Consider the following 22,529-nt stretch of genomic DNA (forward strand, 5'->3'; position numbering starts at 1 on the left):
TTGTAGAGATATATCAAAGACAAGGCTGAGAACAAAGATCAAAGAAGTTGCTTTTTGCCTGAAAAAAAATAAAGCACTGAGATAGCTTCATGAATATGGAATTTCATTTGCTGAGTCCATGTCTAGACAGAAGAAAATAGAAATTTGACAACCAACAGACTGATTGAGATTGATATGGATGATCAATTTAATTTAATAGTCCTATCCTCTACTCCAGCCAAAATCAATTACAACTTATTATGGTAATAAGTTTTTTAATCTGAATTATCAAATTTTAGGAGAACATCTGGGGGAGGTAGTAGTTATTGTTTTTTAGTAATATGCCTAATTCTTAGAAGTAAGCTCTGAAAAACTACTCACAAGTGGACTATAAAATTCAGCCTACCTAGACAAAGGCATAACAAATCAAACACTTATTATTTTAATGTTACCTATGAGGCTTAATTTTACGGGATGCCATTTACTGATTCCACATTGAATATATTTACCATGGGCAAGAGCTCCTTGCCCTTCTTCTCCCTGACTAACAACTTTCCCCCGCCCTCGTCTCCGGTGTTTCTGGCCATGAGTTCGATGATGCCGATGGCTCTGCCGTCCCAAAGGCATCCGGACACCAACATACAAAGTTCTATGTCCTGGGGGGAAAAAAAAAAAAGGAGAATGTCAAGTGGGATCCTTTACTTAAAATGTGTCAAAGTTTTCATGGATGCAGCAATGTTTATCAGATAAAAGAATGTTCTTTAAACCAAGACATTTCTCTGGTTTTACCAAACTCCAAAGTTTCTGGAATCTAAGATGCAGGAAACTATACCTGAATTAGTGATATATTGACTCAATCTATACATTGACTGGGTCAACTTGACACAAATACTAGATCCACTCAGACCCTACAGTTCTCTCTCTGGATGTAGATGGCTCTCTCAATCACAAATCTGTTGGATTTGCCCTGAATCATCTCACTTTGGTTCCACTGGTTATTTATATTCAGAAAAGAAATGGAAAGCAGAGGAGTCACTAACCAGTGAGGCTGAAATGGACAGTTGAGCCACCATGTGAGTTTGAGAGCTTCCACTGGCTTTAACTAGCATAGGAAAATCCTTCTACACATCTGGAATATGACAACTGGACAGAAAGTAAACTCAGCCCTTAGACTAGCTTGGCCAAAGTCATAGATCTGGAAGGAATAATTTGGACAGTGCAGAACTGAGTGAAATATAAAATGCCAATTTGACAATCTCCTAAACTCCTTCAAATTTAAATGTTTGAGTCTCGACTTTAAGGAAGAAGAGAGTAATACTTAAAAGTTCCTGTAAACTATTACAAAGCCCTATCAATGTGCCTGAATGTTTGGTGTTTTAATGTTTCTTTTATGTATTGGAAATGAATAGTAGTCCTAAATCTGAGCTAGAGTTTACACTAAGTACTTTTCAATTCTACCCTTTTGGAAGACTAGACAGGAGTTTAAAAAAAAAAAAACCCTAAGTTTTATATATTTTACTTAAGGCTACAAAGAGCCAGAAGAGCCAAACTCCTTCAAACTTCCACTCCAGGACTGAATATTGTCATGTTTCCCTGAATCCAGAACAGAGGGAACCCATCCTAAAGGAAAAAGAGCTTCTCAGAACCTTCAGCCTTGTTTGTAGTTCTTATTTCCATTTTTTCTTTTTTCTTTTTTTTCTTAATAATGTTTTATTTTTCCAATTACATGTGAAGAAACTTTTCAATATTCATTTTTGTAAAATTTAGACTTCTGATTTTTTTCTCCTTCCCTTCCTTACCTCTCCCTTCCCCAAGACAGCAAACAATATGATATAAATTATACATATACAATCATTTTAAATCTATTTCTATATTAGTCATGTTGTGAAGGAAAAATAGGAACAAAAGGGGGAATTCACAAGAATAGGAAAAAGCAAAAAAAAAAAAAAAAAAGGTGAAATTAGTATCCTTTAATCCACATTCAGTCTCCATAGTTCTTTCTCTGGATGTGGATGGCATTTCTCATAATTAGTCTATTGGAACTGCCTTGGGTCACCGTATTACTGAATAGAGTTAAGTCTATCACAGTTGATCATCACATAACCTTGCTGTTGCTATATATGATGTTCTCTTGGTTCTGCTCACTTCACTCAGCATCATTTTGATGAGGAGTAAACTGAGGTTCTAAACCGAGATGGGTCAGTTCCTTTTCTCCTGGGTCTGATTATCTCTCTCTCTCTCTCCTTCCCGAAAGTAACCAATAGAACAGGTTCCGAAGCAAATGAATTTAGCTACTCAAGGCTGTGTGGAAACAAAATATTGATTAAAATGGAAACACCAGAGAGTCGGTGGGCAAATTGGCTGCAAGGTACAAGGACTCTGTTTTATATATGAGCACAGATGATGTAATGAGGTTTCGGAGAGTGTTGTAAATAAGACAGGAATTCTCGGTTGTTATAAATAAGGAATTCTCTGTTGTCAGGAATTTCCTGCTGGCATTTGGTCTTTTTGATCTTAAGCTATCTCCTTTCCAAATCTCATCAAGTTCATCTAAGTCTTTTCAGTTTTTTCTGAAATCAGCCTGCTCATTATTTCTTCTAGAACAATAACATTGCACTACATTCATATACCCTTATTCAGCCATTTCCCACCAAAAAAAGCAGCTATAAACATTATGGGTCCCTTTCCCTCTTTCATGATCACTTTGGGATACAGACTCAGTAGAGAGATACTGCTGGATCAAAAGGTATGCATAATTTTATAACCCTTTTAGCATAGTTCCAAATTGTTCTCCAGAATGGCTGGATCAGTTCACAACTCCACTAATACATTAGCATTCTAGTTTTCCCACATCCTCTCCAATAAATATTGGATCTGACCTTTTTCTGTCATCTTAGCTAATCTAAGAGGTGTAAGGTGGTACCTCAGAGCTACTTTAATTTGAATTTCTCTAATCAATAGTTGATTTACAGCATTTTCCATATGACTATAGATGGCTTTAATTTTTTCATCTGAAAATTGTCTGTTCATATCCTTTGACCATTTATCAACTGGGGAATCCTATAAATTTGGTAGTTCTTATTTTCTAACAGGGCTTTGATGATCGTATACTTCACCTTAGATAGAAGCACTAACACAAGAGACTCCAGAGACTTAGAAAGACATTGTGTTCCCCAACCACATAGACAAGAGCAATCTTTTCCAGTGGCTGTAAAGCTAGAACAGGTTGTATCTTTAAAACTCCCAGACAGGAACCATCTCACCCTCTCTCTCAATGCCCAAAAAGTGAAGCACAGGGATCATGAACTAGGCTGGATAGGAGAAAGGGCTACCCTTTCCCACTAGCCTTGAGTCTCTATAGCCCCAAGAAATGAACTTGGGATTTTGATCTGTCTCACTTGCCCTTTTCAGTTCCAAACACAAGTGGTAGACCCCCAGATCTAGGAATTTAAGCCACAGCAACCTTGGAAGCAAGGTTCCACTCTGCCAACCCAGAATAGAAGAATTCTGGATGATGGCTAGACTATAAGCCCAGAGGAGCTATAGACTTGGGATTTGTCCATATTCTAGAGAAAGTAAGTGAGCTGTGAACCTGATTCCTCTTTCCCTTCTCAGAGACTGAGATTTAGGCTCCCATAAATTGAGGAGAATGTTTGTCTATTTGTGTAAAAGGAATAAAAACTCCTTTGTAAATGCTTATCTGGCTATTAAATGATTATAATGAACTGGGATGTAGAGGATCCTCTAAAATTGGAGGAACAAAATGATTGGGACTTGACCCAATAACAAAGATACTAGAAACTCCTAAACCCTTCAAAAGTACTGGAGAACTCTAGAGAAAGGTAAAGTAACAAACCTGGCTCTTGGCCAGCGGGGGCCAGAATAGCCCCTGGTACAACTATAAGAACAGGAGAGCTTTAGAGATGGAAGGGACCTTATGGGACATCTATACCATTCCATCATGGGACAGATAAAGAGACCAACATCTCCCTCGGTCATATGATGTAGCGAGCTGTCGTCTCCAGAAGCTGCTGGATCGCTCTCTGGGAAGAGATCTGCTGTGTCTACTCAAATCTCTCAGACAGATTCTTCTTCCTGTAACGAACCGTTGTCTCCAGGCAGTTGCTGTTAACTCTTGTCCAAAGAAGTGACTTCCCTTCCTGCAGAGAGCCCCGTCAAACCTGATGCAATTCAGAGTCTTCTCCTTGAATCCTGGCTCTGAATCTCCTCCAGCTCTTATCCTTCTCCAGGCCGATCTGCTCTCTGCGCCCAGTGCTGTCTCTTTTTATCCTCCCAGAGAATGGGCGTGGGATAATGCAAGGGCTTCTGGGAAGAACCACCCCAGCCAATGAGCTTGCCCCCTCTATCAAGTCAACCTGAGTTCTCACCTTGTAATTGTCCAACCTGAATTCTCACCTTGTCACCATCCAGACAACCTCAGTTCTCACTTAGTAATCCTAACATCTCCCCCTTTCTTTTGATTTAGAACATAGGACAGTCATGACCTTGAAACATAAATCCATCAATATGGGAAGTATTACAGATAATTACATAAATTACATAAACACATAGTAACATAGTAACATAACACATGCTAGAAGTATATAACATAATCATAATCAAATAATCATAAATTGAAAATTTATAAATGTCCATAAGTCCATTGTCCATTATTCTCATCTTGTGTGAGGAAGTCCAATGATTCCTGCTGGTTTTTAAAGTTCTTTAACAGTCTTCTTATTATCCATGCTCTTTCAGTGTCAGATGTTTCTTAGATCTTCTCCTTTATTTTGAGGTCTTTCTCTTTTTCTGTCTCTCTCTGGTGGACAAGGCGAATATGACTCGTTGGCACCCATCTGATTCCTTCTCCTGCTGAAGAAATACAAGCAAACCCTCTCTCCCAGGCAGTTAACCTATCTAATTACCTTCTATTTACCACTTTCTGGATCTCTCCACATCACCTGGCGATTATCTAAGGACAGTGGAGATGCTCTCACTGGACACTGCCCTTCTGGTGGGTTATAAAACCTGTCTGCTGGAGCCAGTGCATCTTTGTCAAAAATTAGAAAATTAATGGTATAGAGAACTAAATTTAGAAGTTCCCTAGGGCTACCTGTGGCTCCCCCTTTCTTTTGTTTTTGGAGGAGTGTCTTAATATCTCTGTTTCTTCTCTCTACTATTGCCTGCCCTTGAGGATTAAAGGGTATGCCCGTGGTATGTAAAATCTTATACTGTGCACAAAAGTGTGTAAAATGTTTGGACGTATATGCAGGTCCATTGTCTGTTTTTATTGCTTGTGGCACACCCATAATTGCAAAAGCCTGTATAAGGAATTCAGTGACCACTCGGGCTGTCTCTTTTGCTGCTGGCATTGCAAATGTGAATCCTGAAAAGGTGTCTACCACGACATGAATAAAAGATAGACGACCAAAAGATTTATAATGGGTCACATCCATTTGCCAGATTTCATTGGGTCTCAAACCACGAGGATTCTTCCCTGGAGGGAGTGTAGGAGCGTGGAAAGGAAGACAAGCTGTACAGCTTTTTACTATGCTCCTAGCTTCCTCTCTTGTGATTCCAAATTGTAAACGTAAAGCTCGAGCAGCCTGATGATATTTAGAATGAGATTCTTGTGCTTCCTGAAATAAAGGACTACTGGCTAACATGGTTAGAAGGCTATCTGCCTTTGAATTTCCATCAAAAATGGGACCTGGAAGTCCACTATGTGAGTGGACATGCAAGATATAAATCTTGCCTGGATGTTTTCTCACTTGCTCTTGAAGTTCCTTAAAGAGCTGATAAATATTGGAGGCTGCAAATTTTATTTGGGCTGTGGCAATTCTTTGTACTACACCTACTGAATAGGCTGAATCAGTAATTATATTTACGTCTCCTGGGTAATAAGTGAGAGCTAGCATGATAGCAAATAATTCATTCTGTTGAGTGGATTGAAAAGGAGTCCTGATTACTCTCTTTATGGTTAAATCATGAGAGTATATGGCACAAATATTTTCTTTGGAGGCATCTGTAAAGATTGTTGGTCCTTTAAGAGGAACCTTAGAAACCTTTTCTTCAAAAATCCATCGCCAATTATGTAGTAGCCGGGTAATCTTTAATGGAGATCCATGTGCAAAATTTGGAGCGGTGGCCAATAAAATTTGCCATTCTGGGATGTTCTCACAGCATACATTAATCTGTGCGTTAGTATAGAATGTGTATATTTTTTCAGGACTTATCCCAGATAATTGTGTTACTCTCTTAATAGCCTTTAATAAAATCCTAGCCACAAGCACTGGGTAAGGTGTAAGGCTTTGTTCTGGTTGTGCTGGGAGGTTCACCCACTCAATCACTCTGTCTCCTTGATGAAGGACTGCTGTGGGTGCCTCTTTTGTAGCAAAAACTGATATTTCCAAGGGTTTTTGAGTGACTCTTTCAACCACATTGGATAAAGCCAGTTCAACTTCTCTCAAAGCCTTTTGTGCTTCTTTTGTAAGCTGGCGTGGTGAATTTAAAGCACTGTCTCCCCTTAAAATGTCATATAGTGGTTGCAATTGACAGGTAGTCAAGCCTAGCACGGGACGCATCCATTGGATATCTCCTATCAATTTCTGGAAGTCATTTAAGGTGTTTAGCTTCTCTGTTCTTAAGGAGAGTTTTTGTACTGTAAGCACCTTAGGATATACTTCATATCCTAAATATTGAAAAGGAGCATGTCTTTGAATTTTTTCTGTAGCTATATGCAGTTTGTAGTACTTTAATGTTTCCATGGTCCTTTGTAGACATGCCTCTAACATTTGTTCCTCAGGTGCACATCCCAAAATATCATCCATATAATGTAACAATATTACTTTTGGAAAGGCTTTTCTTACTGGAGCAAGAGCAGCTGCAACATACATTTGGCACATAGTAGGGCTGTTTTTCATTCCCTGTGGCAAAACTGTCCATTCATATCTTTTATAAGGCTCAGCCAAATTAACACTAGGCACTGAAAAAGCAAATCTTTTCATATCCTCCTTATCTAGAGGAATAGAATAGAAACAATCCTTAATGTCTATAACCCATAGAGGCCATTCTCTTGGCATCTGAGTAGGAGATGGAAGTCCAGGCTGAAGAGTTCCCATAGTTTCCATCTGTTCATTTACTCTTCTTAGATCAGTTATCATCCTCCATTTTCCAGATTTCTTTTTCACCACAAATACTGGGGAATTCCAAGGACTTAGAGAAGGCCGCAAGTGTCCTTGGTCAAGTTGTTCTTGCACTATGTCTAATAAGGCCTGAATTTTATCACTTCTTAAGGGCCACTGTTCTACCCACACTGGTGAATCAGTCTTCCACTGAATAGGAACTGGTGAAAGTGCAGGTAGGCCTTCAACAGCAGCCCTGCCTAAAAAGCCGAAGTGCTTATTTGTAATCCTATCTGCTGTAAAATGTCTCTTCCCCACAGATTGATGGGGATTTTTTCAACCACAAAAGGAGTAAAAGCTCCTGTTTCTCCTTCAAATACCCATCTCAAAGGCCTAGCACTAACTTCTGCTGCTATTGATCCTCCCACCCCAGACATATAGGTGTCTGCTTTAATCTTTGGCCAGTGAACGGGCCAATTGGCACCTCTAATAACTGTACGATCTGCACCCGTGTCTACCAATCCTTCAAATGGTATTCCGTTTATATAAATAGTAAGCATAGGTCGGTCAGCTGTCACAGCTGCTGTCCAATATATTCCTGGATTTTGTTCATTGGAGTCAAAATCTAGGCGACTATCACTAGGTTGCTTATTAGGGGTCCGTAACAATAAGCCTGATGCTACTACTTCTCCTGGTTGATAAATCACACGTTGTCTGCCTGTGTTAGTGACTGGGATATTAGATACACGTTCTCCAGTCTCCCACATCAGTGTATGGATGGACACTGTTTTGTAGGCACTCTCAGAAGGTGAAATGGTCAAGCCTACTGTGCCTGGAGGCAAAGGATCCATAGGCTCAACAGGAACAGATTTCACTTCTCCAGGGAGTATCTCGGTAGTCTCTACTGCACACAACTCTATTTTTCCTAATTTCAATCCCTTTCTTCCATCTGATTGCCTTTTGGCTGATTGATCGTGTCTTAATATTCTCTGGATGTAACCTCGGCTGCCATCATGCCCCACTTGGGGGGCTGAAGCTGGGCCCCACCTGTCATTTCCCTGTGTCAATCTACATTCGGAGGCCCAGTGGAGGCCCTTGTGACATTTTGGACATGGAGTTTTAGGTCTTCTCTCACCCTGTCTTCTCACTGTATCTCCATATCTACAATGAGCTCTTAGATGCCCAATTTTTCCACATTGAAAACATTGCCGAGTTTCTCTAGAAGGCCCTTGCCATGAGGGACCCTGTCTTTCCACATTCATCATTGTCCGTGTGTAAAAAGCATTTGTTCCCACTGTAGCACAGCGTCTTATGATCTCCTCTAAAGGAGCATCTTTGTCTAATCCCCATATAATTCTTTTGCAAATCTCATTGGCATTTTCCTTAGCCAGATGTCTGGTCATTATTTCTGTAGCTGAATTTTCTCCAATAGTTCTTTTGACAGCAGTTTGCAAACGTCCCACAAAATCTGCAAAAGGTTCATTGGGACCTTGCTGTATTTTAGTGAAAGCCTCTCCACGATCTTTCTGTCCAGGAAGGACACCCCAAGCTTTTATTGCAGCCTTAGCAATTTGTTCATATATTGTCATGGTATAATTAATCTGTTCCGAATTCTCTCCATATTGACCTTCACCAGCTAAGTGCTCAAAAGTGAATTGTGTGTTAACTCCTATTTCCAAATTGCATCTGACTTGAATTTTACATAATTCATGAAATTCCGCAAGCCATAATAAATTTTCTCCAGGCTCCAGACATGTCCTTGCTATGGATTTCCAATCATTCGGGGTTAGGACTTCATAAGACAAACCATCTAGTAACATTTTGACATAAGCTGATGTAGCCCCATAAAGGGTACAACCTTTTTTCAAATCCTTAATTTTATTCAAATCTAAAGGTGCATATCTTCTCCTTTTTTTACCTACAGAGTCAGTATTTTCAATCACAGGATATGCATGTATAAAATCACTTATATCCTGTCCTTCTCTCTTAGCTTTAACCAATGCTTTTTCTAATCTTGTCATAGACTTAGGCTGCTTCACAGGCAATTCTGTTTGTGTTTCTGCCTCTTCCCCTCCTTCTTCCTCCATCTCTGAAGGTGGGGTTGATGTGGGCCTGTCAATAATCTGTTCTCTAGGCAGAGTTGAAGCTTCTTCAAGAGAATCATACCATAATTCCTCATTTAAATCCTCTTGCTCTAGGGAAAGATCTTGATCTTTCCTTTTTTCCTCACACTTCCTCCTCTGTTCATTTTTAGAACTTTTCCTTTTCCTACAACTTGCTTGATAGTTTAAGGCTAATTGAACTATGTTGTAGATATAAAATACTTCTGCAGAAATTGAACGAGGCCCATTTTTTGCTTGAAATTCTTTCATTTCATATCCCACTAGCTTCCATTTATCTACATCTATCTTTTCTTCCTCTAAGAACCAAGGGGATGTGTGTCTTAATGCAGCCAAGAGTTTAGCAATCTGTACCCAGGTTACAAGTAAACTCTGCTCCTCAATTATGTTGATTATACTCTCTATAGTACCACTCCTGAATGGGGGTGGAGCTGAGGTTGCTTCTGGGGCTGGGGATGAGTCGGCTGAGGTCCAGGGATTGAATATAGCTAACATCTGCCCCATTTCAGCTATAAGAGATTCCTGGTTTAGCCCTTAACAAGTTAAGTTCCTTATTTATCTATTAGCACGCTCACTTAATCTTTAACAAAGTTTCCTCGTTACTCACGGTTCTGGGTCAGAGAGACTGAGATCTAGATTGGAAGCTTTTCCACTGGAATCAGGACTGTGTCTGTCCCTGTTCAGGCGCCAAATTGCGAAGGTCTGGTCTAGCTCTTCTTGTCAGGATAAGCAAAAGTCCTTGCCCCACGTGTGGACGCCAATTGTAGCGAGCTGTCGTCTCCAGAAGCTGCTGGATCGCTCTCTGGGAAGAGATCTGCTGTGTCTACTCAAATCTCTCAGACAGATTCTTCTTCCTGTAGTGAACCGTTGTCTCCAGGCAGTTGCTGTTAACTCTTGTCCAAAGAAGTGACTTCCCTTCCTGCAGAGAGCCCCGTCAAGCCTGATGCAATTCAGAGTGTCTTCTTCTTTCTCTGAGAGTCCTCTCTTTTATTCTCCCAGAGAATGGGCGTGGGATAATGCAAGGGCTTCTGGGAAGAACCACCCCAGCCAATGAGCTTGCCCCCTCTATCAAGTCAACCTGAGTTCTCACCTTGTAATTGTCCAACCTGAATTCTCACCTTGTCACCATCCAGACAACCTCAGTTCTCACTTAGTAATCCTAACAATATGACTCACTCAAACTTATCAGGGGAAGATTTTAAGGCTCAGAAACAATCATCTTTCTAGTGAAAAGGTTCTGAGTGTGGGCCATAAGTTAAAGTCTAGCCTAGATATAAACTCAGAAAGGTTCATCATCAGAAGAGGATGAAGTTTTCAGCCACAGCCATTCTCAGGGCCTCATCTGCATAGTCTGCTCTGCTCCAGGACAAGAAAAGTGTTGATATCAATGACATTACAGATTCTGGAATTTTGAAAAGATCTGAGATGAAGGAATTGAAGAAGTATTATTGTAGGTCCTCTTTGTGGGCTCCAATCTTACCACTTCATATTTAACAGAGAATGTCTTGACCAATATTCTCTCCCTTTATTTTCTTGCCTCATTTTTCCTTCCCTCTCTCTAAAGTCTCTATAAAGGCCTAAAGGATATGAGAGAGAGAAGTAGCAGAGGCAGCTTGGTCGGGTTTGGTGTTGTTAAGGAGAAAATGAATAAATTACTGAAGTTCCTGCAAGTAGAAATTTATACCTCCAACCTTCATCCTGTATCAGAACGTTCTTGTACTGACATGTTTCAAAAACATTTGGAGGAGGAGATTTTTGGCCCTAATGCATTCATCTTGCAACTTGAGGGAAACAAAATTACTGAGCTAGGGAGGAGTATTTACTTTCAAGCACATTCAAAGGGGCTTCTAGGCCACAAGTGTAAGTTATGAACTGAATGAAAAATTACTATATTTGTCTTACAGAACGGATCCAGAACTGAATGACCCCAGCAGTAAAAACTAGGTTAGATGATAATGATCTACAGGACTATGCATCAGGATGGCAAACTACTGGCTTTTTTTGTCATCCCTTAAGTTAAGAATGGTTTTTATATTTTTCAATCCTTTTAAAACTTTATTTTTAAATTTTGAAAACATTCTTAGTCTCAGGCAGCCAGCTGGAGAGGCTGTGGTAGCTTGCCAAGCCCTGCTCCACCATGATCAGCGGTTTAACTAATAATGACCCATATGCCACTTGCAAAGTACTCTACTACAATGAGCTCCTCTGAGCTGCCGAGCCAGCCAGGAGGGCAGACAGTACAGGTTTTGTTTCCAAGAGGCAAAGCAGAGTGTTAAGTGTCTTGCCTAAGGGCAAACAGTTAAATTTCAGTCATGACTTGAACTGAGCTTTTCCTGACTTACAATGTAGTTCTGTTCCCTGTGCCATGCTGCCTCTCACATCTGAGCCTACAGTTCAATCTTAATGGATTTATAGACAGCATAGAATATTACTACTAGAAGAAATTTTAGAGAATGACCCCTCCAAATCCTCCATTTTCTAGATGAAGAAACTGAGTCAAGACCTTAATTTGCCTAAGACTACAAAGATATTAATTAGGAGAACCAAGATTTAAAGCTGAATTCTCTGATTCTAAAGCCAAGGCACTTTCTCCTATACCAATTACTTTTTCAAATATGTCCTAAAATAGAGAGCTGAATGTCTCTGGATCCAACTGGACTAAGCAGAGATAAGCAATAATTGAAAGAATATCTTAAAAAAAAAAAAAAAAGCAGGGCAAGATTTTCATCCCTATAGAAACACAGAAGTAAAAACTACATCCTTCCTTTTTCCCATATGCTAACAGATCTTATAAATGCAAGTTTTGAGCTACAGTTGATCTAACTATAGTTGATCAAGGGTCTGAATCAATATGAACAGGGTAGCATGAAGCTTCCTAAAGAGGAACAAAATGACTCAGAATAGACACAAAGCAGCTCGAAGCTTCCACACTGATCAGTTGTGGGACTGAGTCAGTAAATGGCCTCTGCACTTCAGCATGGACAACCTAATCTCAAAAAAAAAAAAAGTGATTGGCTATTTTAATAATAACTCACTTTTATATAGGGTTTTAAGATTTGCAAAATACAATGCATACATTTTCATTTTATTGTTAACAGTTAAGTGGTAATCATTCATTTTGTTAATTTCACAAACTTTTATTTAAATAAAATGCGAAAGAATGCTAGGCTAAGTCATCATGAAAGTTCTTTTTTTTTCTTTTTTCTTTTTCTTTTTGGAAGCAATTGAGGTTGATTTACCTAGATCACATGCCTAGTGTCTGAGACTACATCTGAAGTCAAATCCTCTTGACACAAAAGCCAATGCTCTATCCACTGTGTACTCCATAAAGGTTCTTTCCAAGGATAATTTTGTTTTGATCTTATGATAACAAGTTCCAAAATTACATCTGGGTTTTAGAACATTACTCTTTTTTTTAATTAAAGCTTTTTATTTTCAAAACATGTGCATGGATAATTTTCAGTATTCACCTTGCAAAACTTTTGTGTTCCAAATTTTTTCCCTCCCTTCCACCACCCCCTACCCTAGATGGCAAATAATCCAATATATGTTAAACTTGTGCCATTCTTCTATATATTTTCATCAATATCATGCTGCACAAAATATCAGATCAAAAAGGGAAAAAATGAAGAAAACAAAATGCAATCAAGTAACAACAAAAAGAATGAAAATGCTATGTTATGATTCACACTTGTTCCCACAGTCCTCTCTCTGGATGCAGATGGCTTTCTTTCTTCATCATCAGATTACTGGAACAGGCCTGAATCATCTCATTGTTGAAGAGAGCCATGATCATTAGAACTTATAATCATATAATCATGTTGCTGTGTACAATGATTTCCTGGTTCTACTTACTTCACTCAGCATCAGTTAATGTAAATCTCTCCAGGCCTCTCTGAAATCATCCTGCTGATTGTTTCTTATAGAACAATAAATTCCATAACATTAATAAGTTATTCAGCCATTCTCCAGCTGATGAGCATCCACTCAGTTTCTAGTTTCTTGCCACTACAAAAAGGGGTGTAGGGCACTACTCTTAAGGAATCAATGGGTAGAGGATTCTTGGGGAAAGTCAACAACTGGCTTCCTCATTCCTCCTTCTACAGAAGGGTTCCAGAGCTGCCCTCCTCCTCTTGTCTTTTTCATTAATCCAGCCCTCTTTTTCCAGATCAATCAATCCTAAATCTTTCCAGACACCATCTAATGTAAGAAGGAAACAACACAGTGAAAGTATGCTGCGCCTGGAGGCAGCAGACAGATCTGCATCCTGACTTTGACACAGTCTAACAGGCCGTGTGTCTCTGACCAAGTGACTTAATGTCTCTGACCCTCAGTTCTCTTATCTTAAACTGGGATACATACCACCTACCCATAAGATTGCTGTGAAAAAAAATCATCTTATAAACCTTAAAACAATATTATATTGGGGGATAGAGGTTCCAAACCAGTGTCAGAAACTTCTAGTGTAGAGTTTTTCCCCTGGTTGCTAATCTGCATCTTATAATCTTTGAAACTTATTAAATACTAGCTGTTATTATTACAAAGAGCTCTAAGGAGATCTACATCCTCCCTTGACAAAACCTAAGTCTGATGATGAAACAGACTGAAGACCAAGGCTGCAGGAACATAAACATCCTTATAAAGGCTTTATGAGAGTCCTTTGTTTTTGTCACTATGCTCCCTTTCACAGTGTGCAGATGTTTAGTGGGATCTTCTTCCCTTCTCTTTTTGACCTGGAAGGTCCCAGGTATTGCTCAAAATGCTCAGTCCTTCTCTTTAGGGTTATATGGTGGGTAGTTAAGGATAAATCTGGAAACAAGTGGGGTGTAAATGAGAAGGAGGTCACTTGGGTCCCTTTGGCATAGTAAGGAGACAATTGTCCAGACATCAAACTAAAAAAACAAAGTCCTGACCCAAAGCAATTCAGATCATAAGGAAAAGCTGAGATCCATTTCATTAAAGGGGTCCATAGACTCTTTTAATAAAGTGCTACTGACTTGGAGTGCAGCCTCAGTGGTTTTTTCTTGTACAATGGAAAATTCTGGACCCAACATTCCTATGGATAAAGGATGTTTTTTCAACTCTTGAGCTTACAATTTGAGTCAAGAGTCAGTAACAGCAATGGAATAATCCAATAACTTAGGCAGAATTTTTAAGATATAATTCTTAATTCAACTGAAACCTTATCAGGAAGAAACAAACTTATTCTAATATTCATCATACTAAAAGTCAAGCATCGAGATGATGCATCAGAAACAAAAATGAGAATAAATGACAATAATCTCATGAACTAGAATTATATTCTCCCCATTTCCTATACAGCATGTAAAGTATTACAGTTCACCTTCTTTATACAAAAAGGAATGGAGGGAAGCCCATAATTCCAATGGAGGAACTAAGTATATATAAAGACCAAGTATTTAAAGTAATATAGAAAGGGAGTTGAGAGAATGAACCAGGTGATATGGAATGTGCACAAAGAATAAAATCTCAGCAACTATCACCTGCTAGCAGAGGAATACATACAGCATCCCTAGAGAGTACCATCATCACTTTTTTTTTTTTTTTAGCAAGAAGCAACAAAATTAAGAATTAATGATTTTGCCGTCTCAAAAAGTTGTGTCCCTTTAAATTCAAGGAACTAAACATCCTATTTTAGGTAGACTGGCCCAGGTTTTAATCTGTATAAAATTGTCCTCAATATATACTTATGACTCTCTCTCAAATCTGAAAAGTCTCAGACTTCTTCATGTGACATAGATAAGATCCATCATTACTGATCTTAATCCCCAGACCCTTGTTATCTGAGCTGGAGCCAAGAGTTAAGTGTTTTAGGGAAAGAAGGCTAGAGGCAGAAAGTAAGCGCTGAGATAGGTAGGAGGGTTGACAGATGAGGCTGAAGATTGGACAGGACAGCAAAACTCCTCAATCTGTAAATGGGTTGTTTGGTAGACAAGCAAGAGACAAGCTGGTGGGAGCTTAGAAGAAATGATCAGGTAAGATCAAGGAAGATGACGGAAACTGACCAATGTTCCCTTTCCCTTCTTTTTCCTTTTTCTTTCATGTTGAGTCAGAAACTTTTTCTATTAATTGTGAAAATACAATTATTCTATTAAAGAAATTTCACTGTTAGCCAAGATACTTGTGACCTGACAAAGCAAGTAGTTAGGCAAATTCTCATGAGGCCATGCTATTTTCTAGCAAGACTTCTGGGGCAGTGGAGCTCTTCCCAGAGTTGCAGCAGCAGCAGAGGAGTTCCCTGATATTGAGTAGAAAGGGGCTGAACCCTGCTAAGCTACCATGTCTCCACTTACTGGCTTAGCTAGTAAGTCCATATACTTCATTGTGTGATCGCTGTAAGGTTCTGGGTTTGAGTTACCAAGGTCATATTGTATTACAAAGGAGCCAATCCCAATCACTGTCAACCAGGTGTCTTTTGACAAACATCTAATTCGAACATCCATCCCCTTCAAATGTCAGCATTTCCCTCTGAGAAATGGAACCTGAACAATGATTCTTGGATGGCTTTCCTACCCACCTACCCACCATTTCCTCCACAACAGGAGCAAAGCTTTAATGGTTTGAAAGTATTGGTGGGATGGCAGCACAGCCTGGACTGGTGGAATGTATGACATTTGTCCTTCTGGAGGGGAGCTTATGACCAGATCAGGCTCTATATTAAGAACTGTAGAGTTTTTTTACCACCATAAAAAACAATTTCTAGGGGATATAAATATTACTTTTCCACTTATCTTCCTCTAAACGTGTAAGAAAGAACCTCTCTAGCAGGTAACAAACCAAAAGTCCACTTTGCTTTTTTTGGTCCTTGGGCACAGTCTTGGTAGGAAGGACACACTGATAACAAGCAGGACAGTCAGTTTCAGGCATAGGTCAGTCCTTACAACATGGCAAGAGAGTTCACTTGTAAGCCAAGTACAGGTTACTGCTGGAGTTCTATTGTACAATCACAAAAGTCATGAATTTCACTGGAATGGGGGGGGATCCACATCCCTAAATCAGGAGGGATATTTTTGCCTGTGACAGCAGAAACCCTGCCAACAGAGCAAAAACTATCCTGGATTTAGAGCCAGAGGATCTGAGTTCAAAGTCCACTGTTACTTGTCACGGGTATGACCTCAGACAAGCCATATCATCTTGCTGGGTCCCAATTTCTTCAACTGTAAAATGAAGAGATAGGGTTAGGTGATCTCTAATCAATCACTAGTACAGGCATTTAGAGGAGAAACTGGCAATGCAAAGGCAAAAAAAAACTCCTACTCTCTATTGCAGAAAACAATAGGAACATAAAGAAATGTATACAGAACACAGAATGCCTCTTCTAACTCTAAATCTTTATGTGTGTAAGACACCAAAACAATAGGTCATTCAAATACAAATATGACAGAGAAAGTAGAACAAATAAGGAAATAAGCAGAGGAACCTAAGACATGGAGCACTGGGCCAGCAGTCAGAAAGAACTGAATATTTTAAAAATAGCCTTGGATACTTCCTAGCTGTGTGATCCTGGGCAAGTCACTTCACTTAAACTGTATCATTTCCTCAACTGTAAAATGGGGATAATAATAGCACCTCTCTCCCAGGGCTGTTGTAAAGATTCTATAAAGTGATTTGTAAAGTGCTTAGCACAGCACCTGGCACTTTGTAGGTGCTAAATAAATGGTGGTTCCCTTCCCTTCTTCCTTTTGTTTGGTTTCCACATAGGGGATTCTGGAGGGAAATCTGATTGTGTACAACAGGTAGATCTTTGGGATAACATAAAGAGAAATGAGTATTACAAGGAGTTGAGGAAGCATCAAGAAATCTGGGTGGAAAAGAATAAATGAAAGACTTACTATATGAAAAACACTGTGGATACAAATAGAAAAGCATGACAGATCCTGATGAAACAGTCCAAGAACCACTATTCTATGGGGAGGTGACACATATAAAAGGGTTCAGCTGCAGGGAGAGAAAGGCCTAGTGGCCCCGGTCCACAGCGGCTGCTAAGAAAATAAGGCCAGGTGGCCCAGATGGCTAATAATGCAGTTTGGCTAGAATGCAGGGAGGAGATAAGGCTAAGGAACAAACACTTCAGCATCATACTAATGGGTAAAAACCATCCTATTTCTGATGATGAGCCACTTGCTGGTGGCTTTGTTTTGTGAGACTTCAGTAATTGTGTCTGCCACCAAGGCAGGGGCTACAGGGACAGCAGAGGGAGTTGCCAGTACCCCTGGAAATATTGTTGGTTAAATGGAATGTGTGCAGCCAAGAAGAGCTACTTACGAGGTTTCTCTAAATGGAATTTTTACGATTCTTTGTGGCTGGTTAGGAAGTGATAAACAGGTTTTTCCTTCACATTACTAAGTGTTCATGAAATCGGTACTTCAGTAACATCAATCTTTTTGATTACTATAGAAATTGGCAGGTTCAGATCTTACCTTCCAGCTCTTCTTTTTCATAATGAATATTGAGAATTGTACTGGTCCCTCCTTGGTCCACAACTGCTTCTTCATCTGGTCCCTAAAAAATTAATAAAGAAAATGCATATAAATTATATATTCCTTGTTATTTTTGTCTCTGTTCTCTCACCTTTGACACATTTCATTTTCCTTTTTTAAGATTTTTTTTGGCATAGAAATCTCTTCTCATTATCCCCACCCTCCCACACATATAGGAATCAGGACTGACAGCACGTGTAACATTCTGCTCTAAAAATCCACCCTTCTGTAATAACTTCAGTCATCTAGAACCAGTATTGGCCATAGTATTATACATGAATTATACTGTCTTTTAGTGTTCTCTTCATTTACATAAACATGATCATTAGGTACATTTGGGTTCTGCCTTTTTTCATTCTGTATTGGTTCATACAAATCTTCGGATATTTCTCTGATAATTTTTCATATTCACCATTACTTATGGTTCCTAAATTTTCGTTACATTCACTTATTATCATTTGTTCATTCATAACTCAAAATGACAAAGTTTGTTCCTAGCTTTTTGTTATTTCAAATAGCATTGTTATGAATATGTTGCTATGTATGACACCTTTCTTTTAGTCCATGACCTCTTTGAAGTATAAATCCAGTAGTATTATCCCTAGAGTTTTCCAGAACATTTGGATGCACCCCCAGCTCTATCAACACAATCAATTTATTGTGGTTATATTCCCCAAACCCCTCCTGCACACATTATTTCTACCTTATTCTGTCTTTTTCAATTTGATGAACACTCCTTTCTTTTGTGAATTTCTTTCCTCCTTGACTTCAATGACAATAAACACTATACTTATTCCCTTATCTCTTCCCCCTCATGCTCCATCTTCCTTCAATAATTCTTCTACTTCTGGTCCCCCAACTGGGGGTGATCCCCAAGAAAGAACACTGCTCTCCTTTCTTCACAAATTGTCTCTATGAAATTCTTCCTTCACTCTCAAAGCTCTGACTCCCCTCTTTATGCTGATGATTCCTAAATTGAAGCCAATCACATATCTCTAATAATTATGCAGAAATCCTACCTCAAAATCCCATTTCTAATACTTTCCTTCTTCTAATTTCCTTCTGTTACTCCATTATTTCCCCAAGTCTGTCAATGGCAACATCATTTCCCAGATAACCAAGCCTAAAATGCATTGTCTTTGACTTCTCCCATTAGAGTAAATTAAAAAATCAATCATCATTTCTTATTGTTCCTTCATTATGTATTTTAAAATAATTTCCTCCTTACCATTCTTTTTGTCAAAAGTCTAATCCTTATTTCACCCCTGATACCTGGAATTTTTTCTTGATTCATTTCTTTGCCTCTAATTTCCCAATCCATCTTGCACAACCCTCACAGATTCACCTTCTTAAAACACCACTTTATTCATGAGTTTTTCTGGTAGAAAATATTTTACTTTGACCCCTCCCCTTTGCCTGCAGATTAAATTCCAAACTCCTTAATGTGCTAGTTAAGGTCCCCCATGATCACTCTAACCCATATGAGTCTTCATTCCTTAACTCCTACTACTCTCCTTTATAAACCTTTCCCTCAGAAAGACTACATATTCCTGCCTCTATGCTATTCCTCATGTCATTCTCCCTCTGCCAATATTCACCCACTTCTTTCTGCCTATCCAATTCCTCATCCTCTTTCAAAGGCCAATTTAGAAACTGTCTTCTCCAAGAAGCCCTTTTCTGATCACTCTGAACCCTACTGATCTCTTCCTTAAGGGAATTTCTATAGCAATTGTCTTGCCATTTATTGTGGGTACTTAAATGGATGCTTTATGTTTTTTACTAAATTTTAAAGTCATGTCATATTTATTTTTATATTCCTTGAGGTTCTTATCATGCCTTGAACTCAACAACAGGCACTGAAAGTGTTTACTGAATGAATATCTATATCTATTATCTGATGCTTAATCTTATACTGCCTTTTGGTTATTTCTATAACAGTTTCATAGCATTAATTCTTATCAATGTATGCTTATATCTTCTCAACTAGATTTTAGGCTCCTCAAAGGACAAAGCTATATACCTTTTACCACTCTGTACCCACCTACCATAATACAATGAAAGTTTAAAGACAAGATTTACTAGCTGCTGCTCTCTAAGGAAAAAATTAAGAACAAAAGCAATTATATGGAAAATTCAAGCAAAACAATGTTACCAATAGAAATTAGACATAGTGGGGTGGACTTAGATTGGCTATTTGTAGGCAGAATCCATTGGGGAAAAACGTTTATCTCTTCACTTTGTCAGAAAAGACAAAGTCATTATCAAAGGCATGTAAAAGGTCAACCATGATCTGAGACTAGTTTTATTAACCTGTGTTAATTGAAAATTCCCTATCTCCCATTTAGTTATTACTTTCCTATGATATTACCAAATTCCTCCATCTAAAAAGGGGAAAAACTATAGAAAAAAACCTTGTCTCTAATTTCTTCATTTTATTCTTTTATATCTGCTTCCATTCCATACAGTCAGTGAATGCAAATTAAATTGGGAGAGACAGGCTCTCCGAGTTTAAAATAACAATAAAGGAATAAATGTTCAAGAAGTTAAATACATATAAAACACTGTGATAGAATGTCATTGATGAAGAATGGATAATGACTATAGGAAAGAATAAAAGCCTTGAAATAGAAAGGAATGTAATAAGCCCTGAACTTAGATGAATCACAGCTGAAAAAGCAGCCCAAAATCACAAACCAAAGCTTACTGCTAGTGGACAAATTAAAAGGCAGAAGTAGTAGGAATGGATCTTACATAATGGCCCCAAATCCTGAATCACTTGATGAGTGGAAACAACAAAATAGAGGGGGTCAGTGGCTTAAATGGAGACCAAATCTGCCTGAATCCTCAAACTTTCAACACGCCCTTTCTGAGTCCAGGAAATCACTTTTAGGAAAACTGACTAGTCTATCCTCCACTGGCTTATCTTACTCTCCAAATCTTTCCTTTATCCTCAGCTTCTCCTTGTATTTTAGCTCCTTAATGAATTTACACCAATGATTTCATGCCATAGATCCTCAAGGCCTTATTCGCCTTCACTTCCCTACTGATCTCTGACACCTTACAAAACAAGTAAGAAATGTGATCTGCAGGCTGATGCTGCCAAAAGGCCACTGGGGCACAGGAAAAGATGTGACTTAGAATGACAGGGAAAGATAATGCAGCATGTTGGTGGGGATGTGGGAAAATTGGGACACTAATACATTGTTGGTGGAATTGTGAACACACCCAACCATTCTGGAGAGCAATTTGGAACTATGCTCAAAGAGTTATCAAAATGTGCATACTCTTTGATCCAGTGTTTCTATTGGGCTTATATCCCAAAGAGATTTTAAAGAAGGGCAAGGGACCTATATGAATGTTTGTGGCAGCCCTCTTTGTAGTGGCCAAAAACTGGAAACTGAGTGGATGCCCATCAACTGAAGAATGACTGAATAAATTGTGGTATATGAATATTATGGAATATTATTGTTCTGTAAGAAATGACCAACAGGATGATTTCAGAAAGTCCTGGAGAGACTTAACATGAACTGATGCTGAGTGAAATGAGCAGGACCAGGAGATCATTATATATTTCAACAACAATATTGTATGATGATCAATTCTCATGGACGTGGCCATCTTCAACAATGAGATGAACCAAATCAGTTCCAATAGAGCAGTAATGAACTGAACCAGCTACACCCAGCGAAAGAACTCTGGGAGATGACTATGAACCACTACATAGAATTCATAATCCCTCTATTTGTGTCTGCCTGCATTTTTGATTTCCTTCACAGGCTAATTGTACACTATTTCAAAGTCTGATTCTTTTTGAACAGCAAAATAACTGTTTGGACATGTATACCTATATTGTATTTAACTTATACTTTAACATATTCAACATCTATTGATCAACCTGCCATCTGGGGGAGGGGGTGGGGGGAAGGAGAGAAAAAGTTGGAACAAAAGGCTTTGCAATTGTCAGTGCTGAAAAATTACCTATGCATAAAATTTTTGTGAAAATAATTAATTTTTTAAAAAAGAAAAGATGTGGACTGTGTGACAGAAGATTTGGGCTCAAATTCCAAATCTATCACTTATTACATTTTGTAAATTTGGACAAATCACCCAGACTCTACAAAGCTTATTTTTTCACCTCAAATTTCCCAAACCATCTTACATATCCCTCATCTTTGTAATGAGGGGTTGGCCTAGATCAGGGGTCTTAAACTGGGGTCCATATACCTTTCCCTATGGAGTCAGTGAATTCATATGGGGGTGGAGGAAGAAGAATCACATCTTTGTTTCAACATAATTAGTTTCCTTTGTTACTTCATGTATTTTATTTTATGCAATTAAAGGCATTATCCTGAGGATCCATAAGCTTCATCAGACTTCTAACAGATACATAGCACAAAAAGAAGTTAGGAACTGCTGGGTTAGATCATCTCCAGTAACCCTACAAACTCAAAATCTATGATCCTCTGTTTAGATTCCCCTTATTGATGCTCCAAATGTCTTGTCCAAATAGACATCAGCTCTTAAATGACCAATTAGTTGCCATCCTAACTTTATTGCTGCTTTCTATAAACCTTAATTGTTTCTTTTCTATTAAAGCTTTTTATTTGCAAAACATATGCATGGATATTTTTTCAACTTTAATCTTTGCAAAACCTTGTGTTCCAATTTTCCCTTCTTCCCCCATTCTCTCCCCTCCTTGGTAAGTAATTCAATATATGTTTAAACATGGTAGAGGGGGCAGCTAGGTGGCACAGTGGATAGAGCATCAGCCCGGAATTCAGGAGGACCTGAGTTCAATTCTGGTC

General features: G+C 38.7%; 1 protein-coding gene across 5 annotated transcripts in view; it reads right to left on the minus strand.

Moving 5' to 3' along the window:
• The window catches only part of SLC4A8 (solute carrier family 4 member 8), an 86,617-nt gene that overhangs the window by 58,553 nt on the left and 5,535 nt on the right, over positions 1-22,529 (minus strand). For all 5 annotated transcript variants that reach the window (XM_074270356.1, XM_074270355.1, XM_074270357.1 and 2 more), the window contains exons 2-3: positions 17,665-17,746; positions 489-635 (exon numbers count right to left, since the gene is read on the minus strand). In XM_074270356.1, coding sequence (XP_074126457.1) covers positions 489-635; positions 17,665-17,746 — 229 coding nt within the window. The remainder of the gene's footprint in view (positions 1-488; positions 636-17,664; positions 17,747-22,529) is intronic.

The sequence above is a fragment of the Sminthopsis crassicaudata genome, chromosome 5 (genome assembly GCF_048593235.1).
Source record: "Sminthopsis crassicaudata isolate SCR6 chromosome 5, ASM4859323v1, whole genome shotgun sequence".
Lineage (NCBI taxonomy): Eukaryota > Metazoa > Chordata > Mammalia > Dasyuromorphia > Dasyuridae > Sminthopsis > Sminthopsis crassicaudata.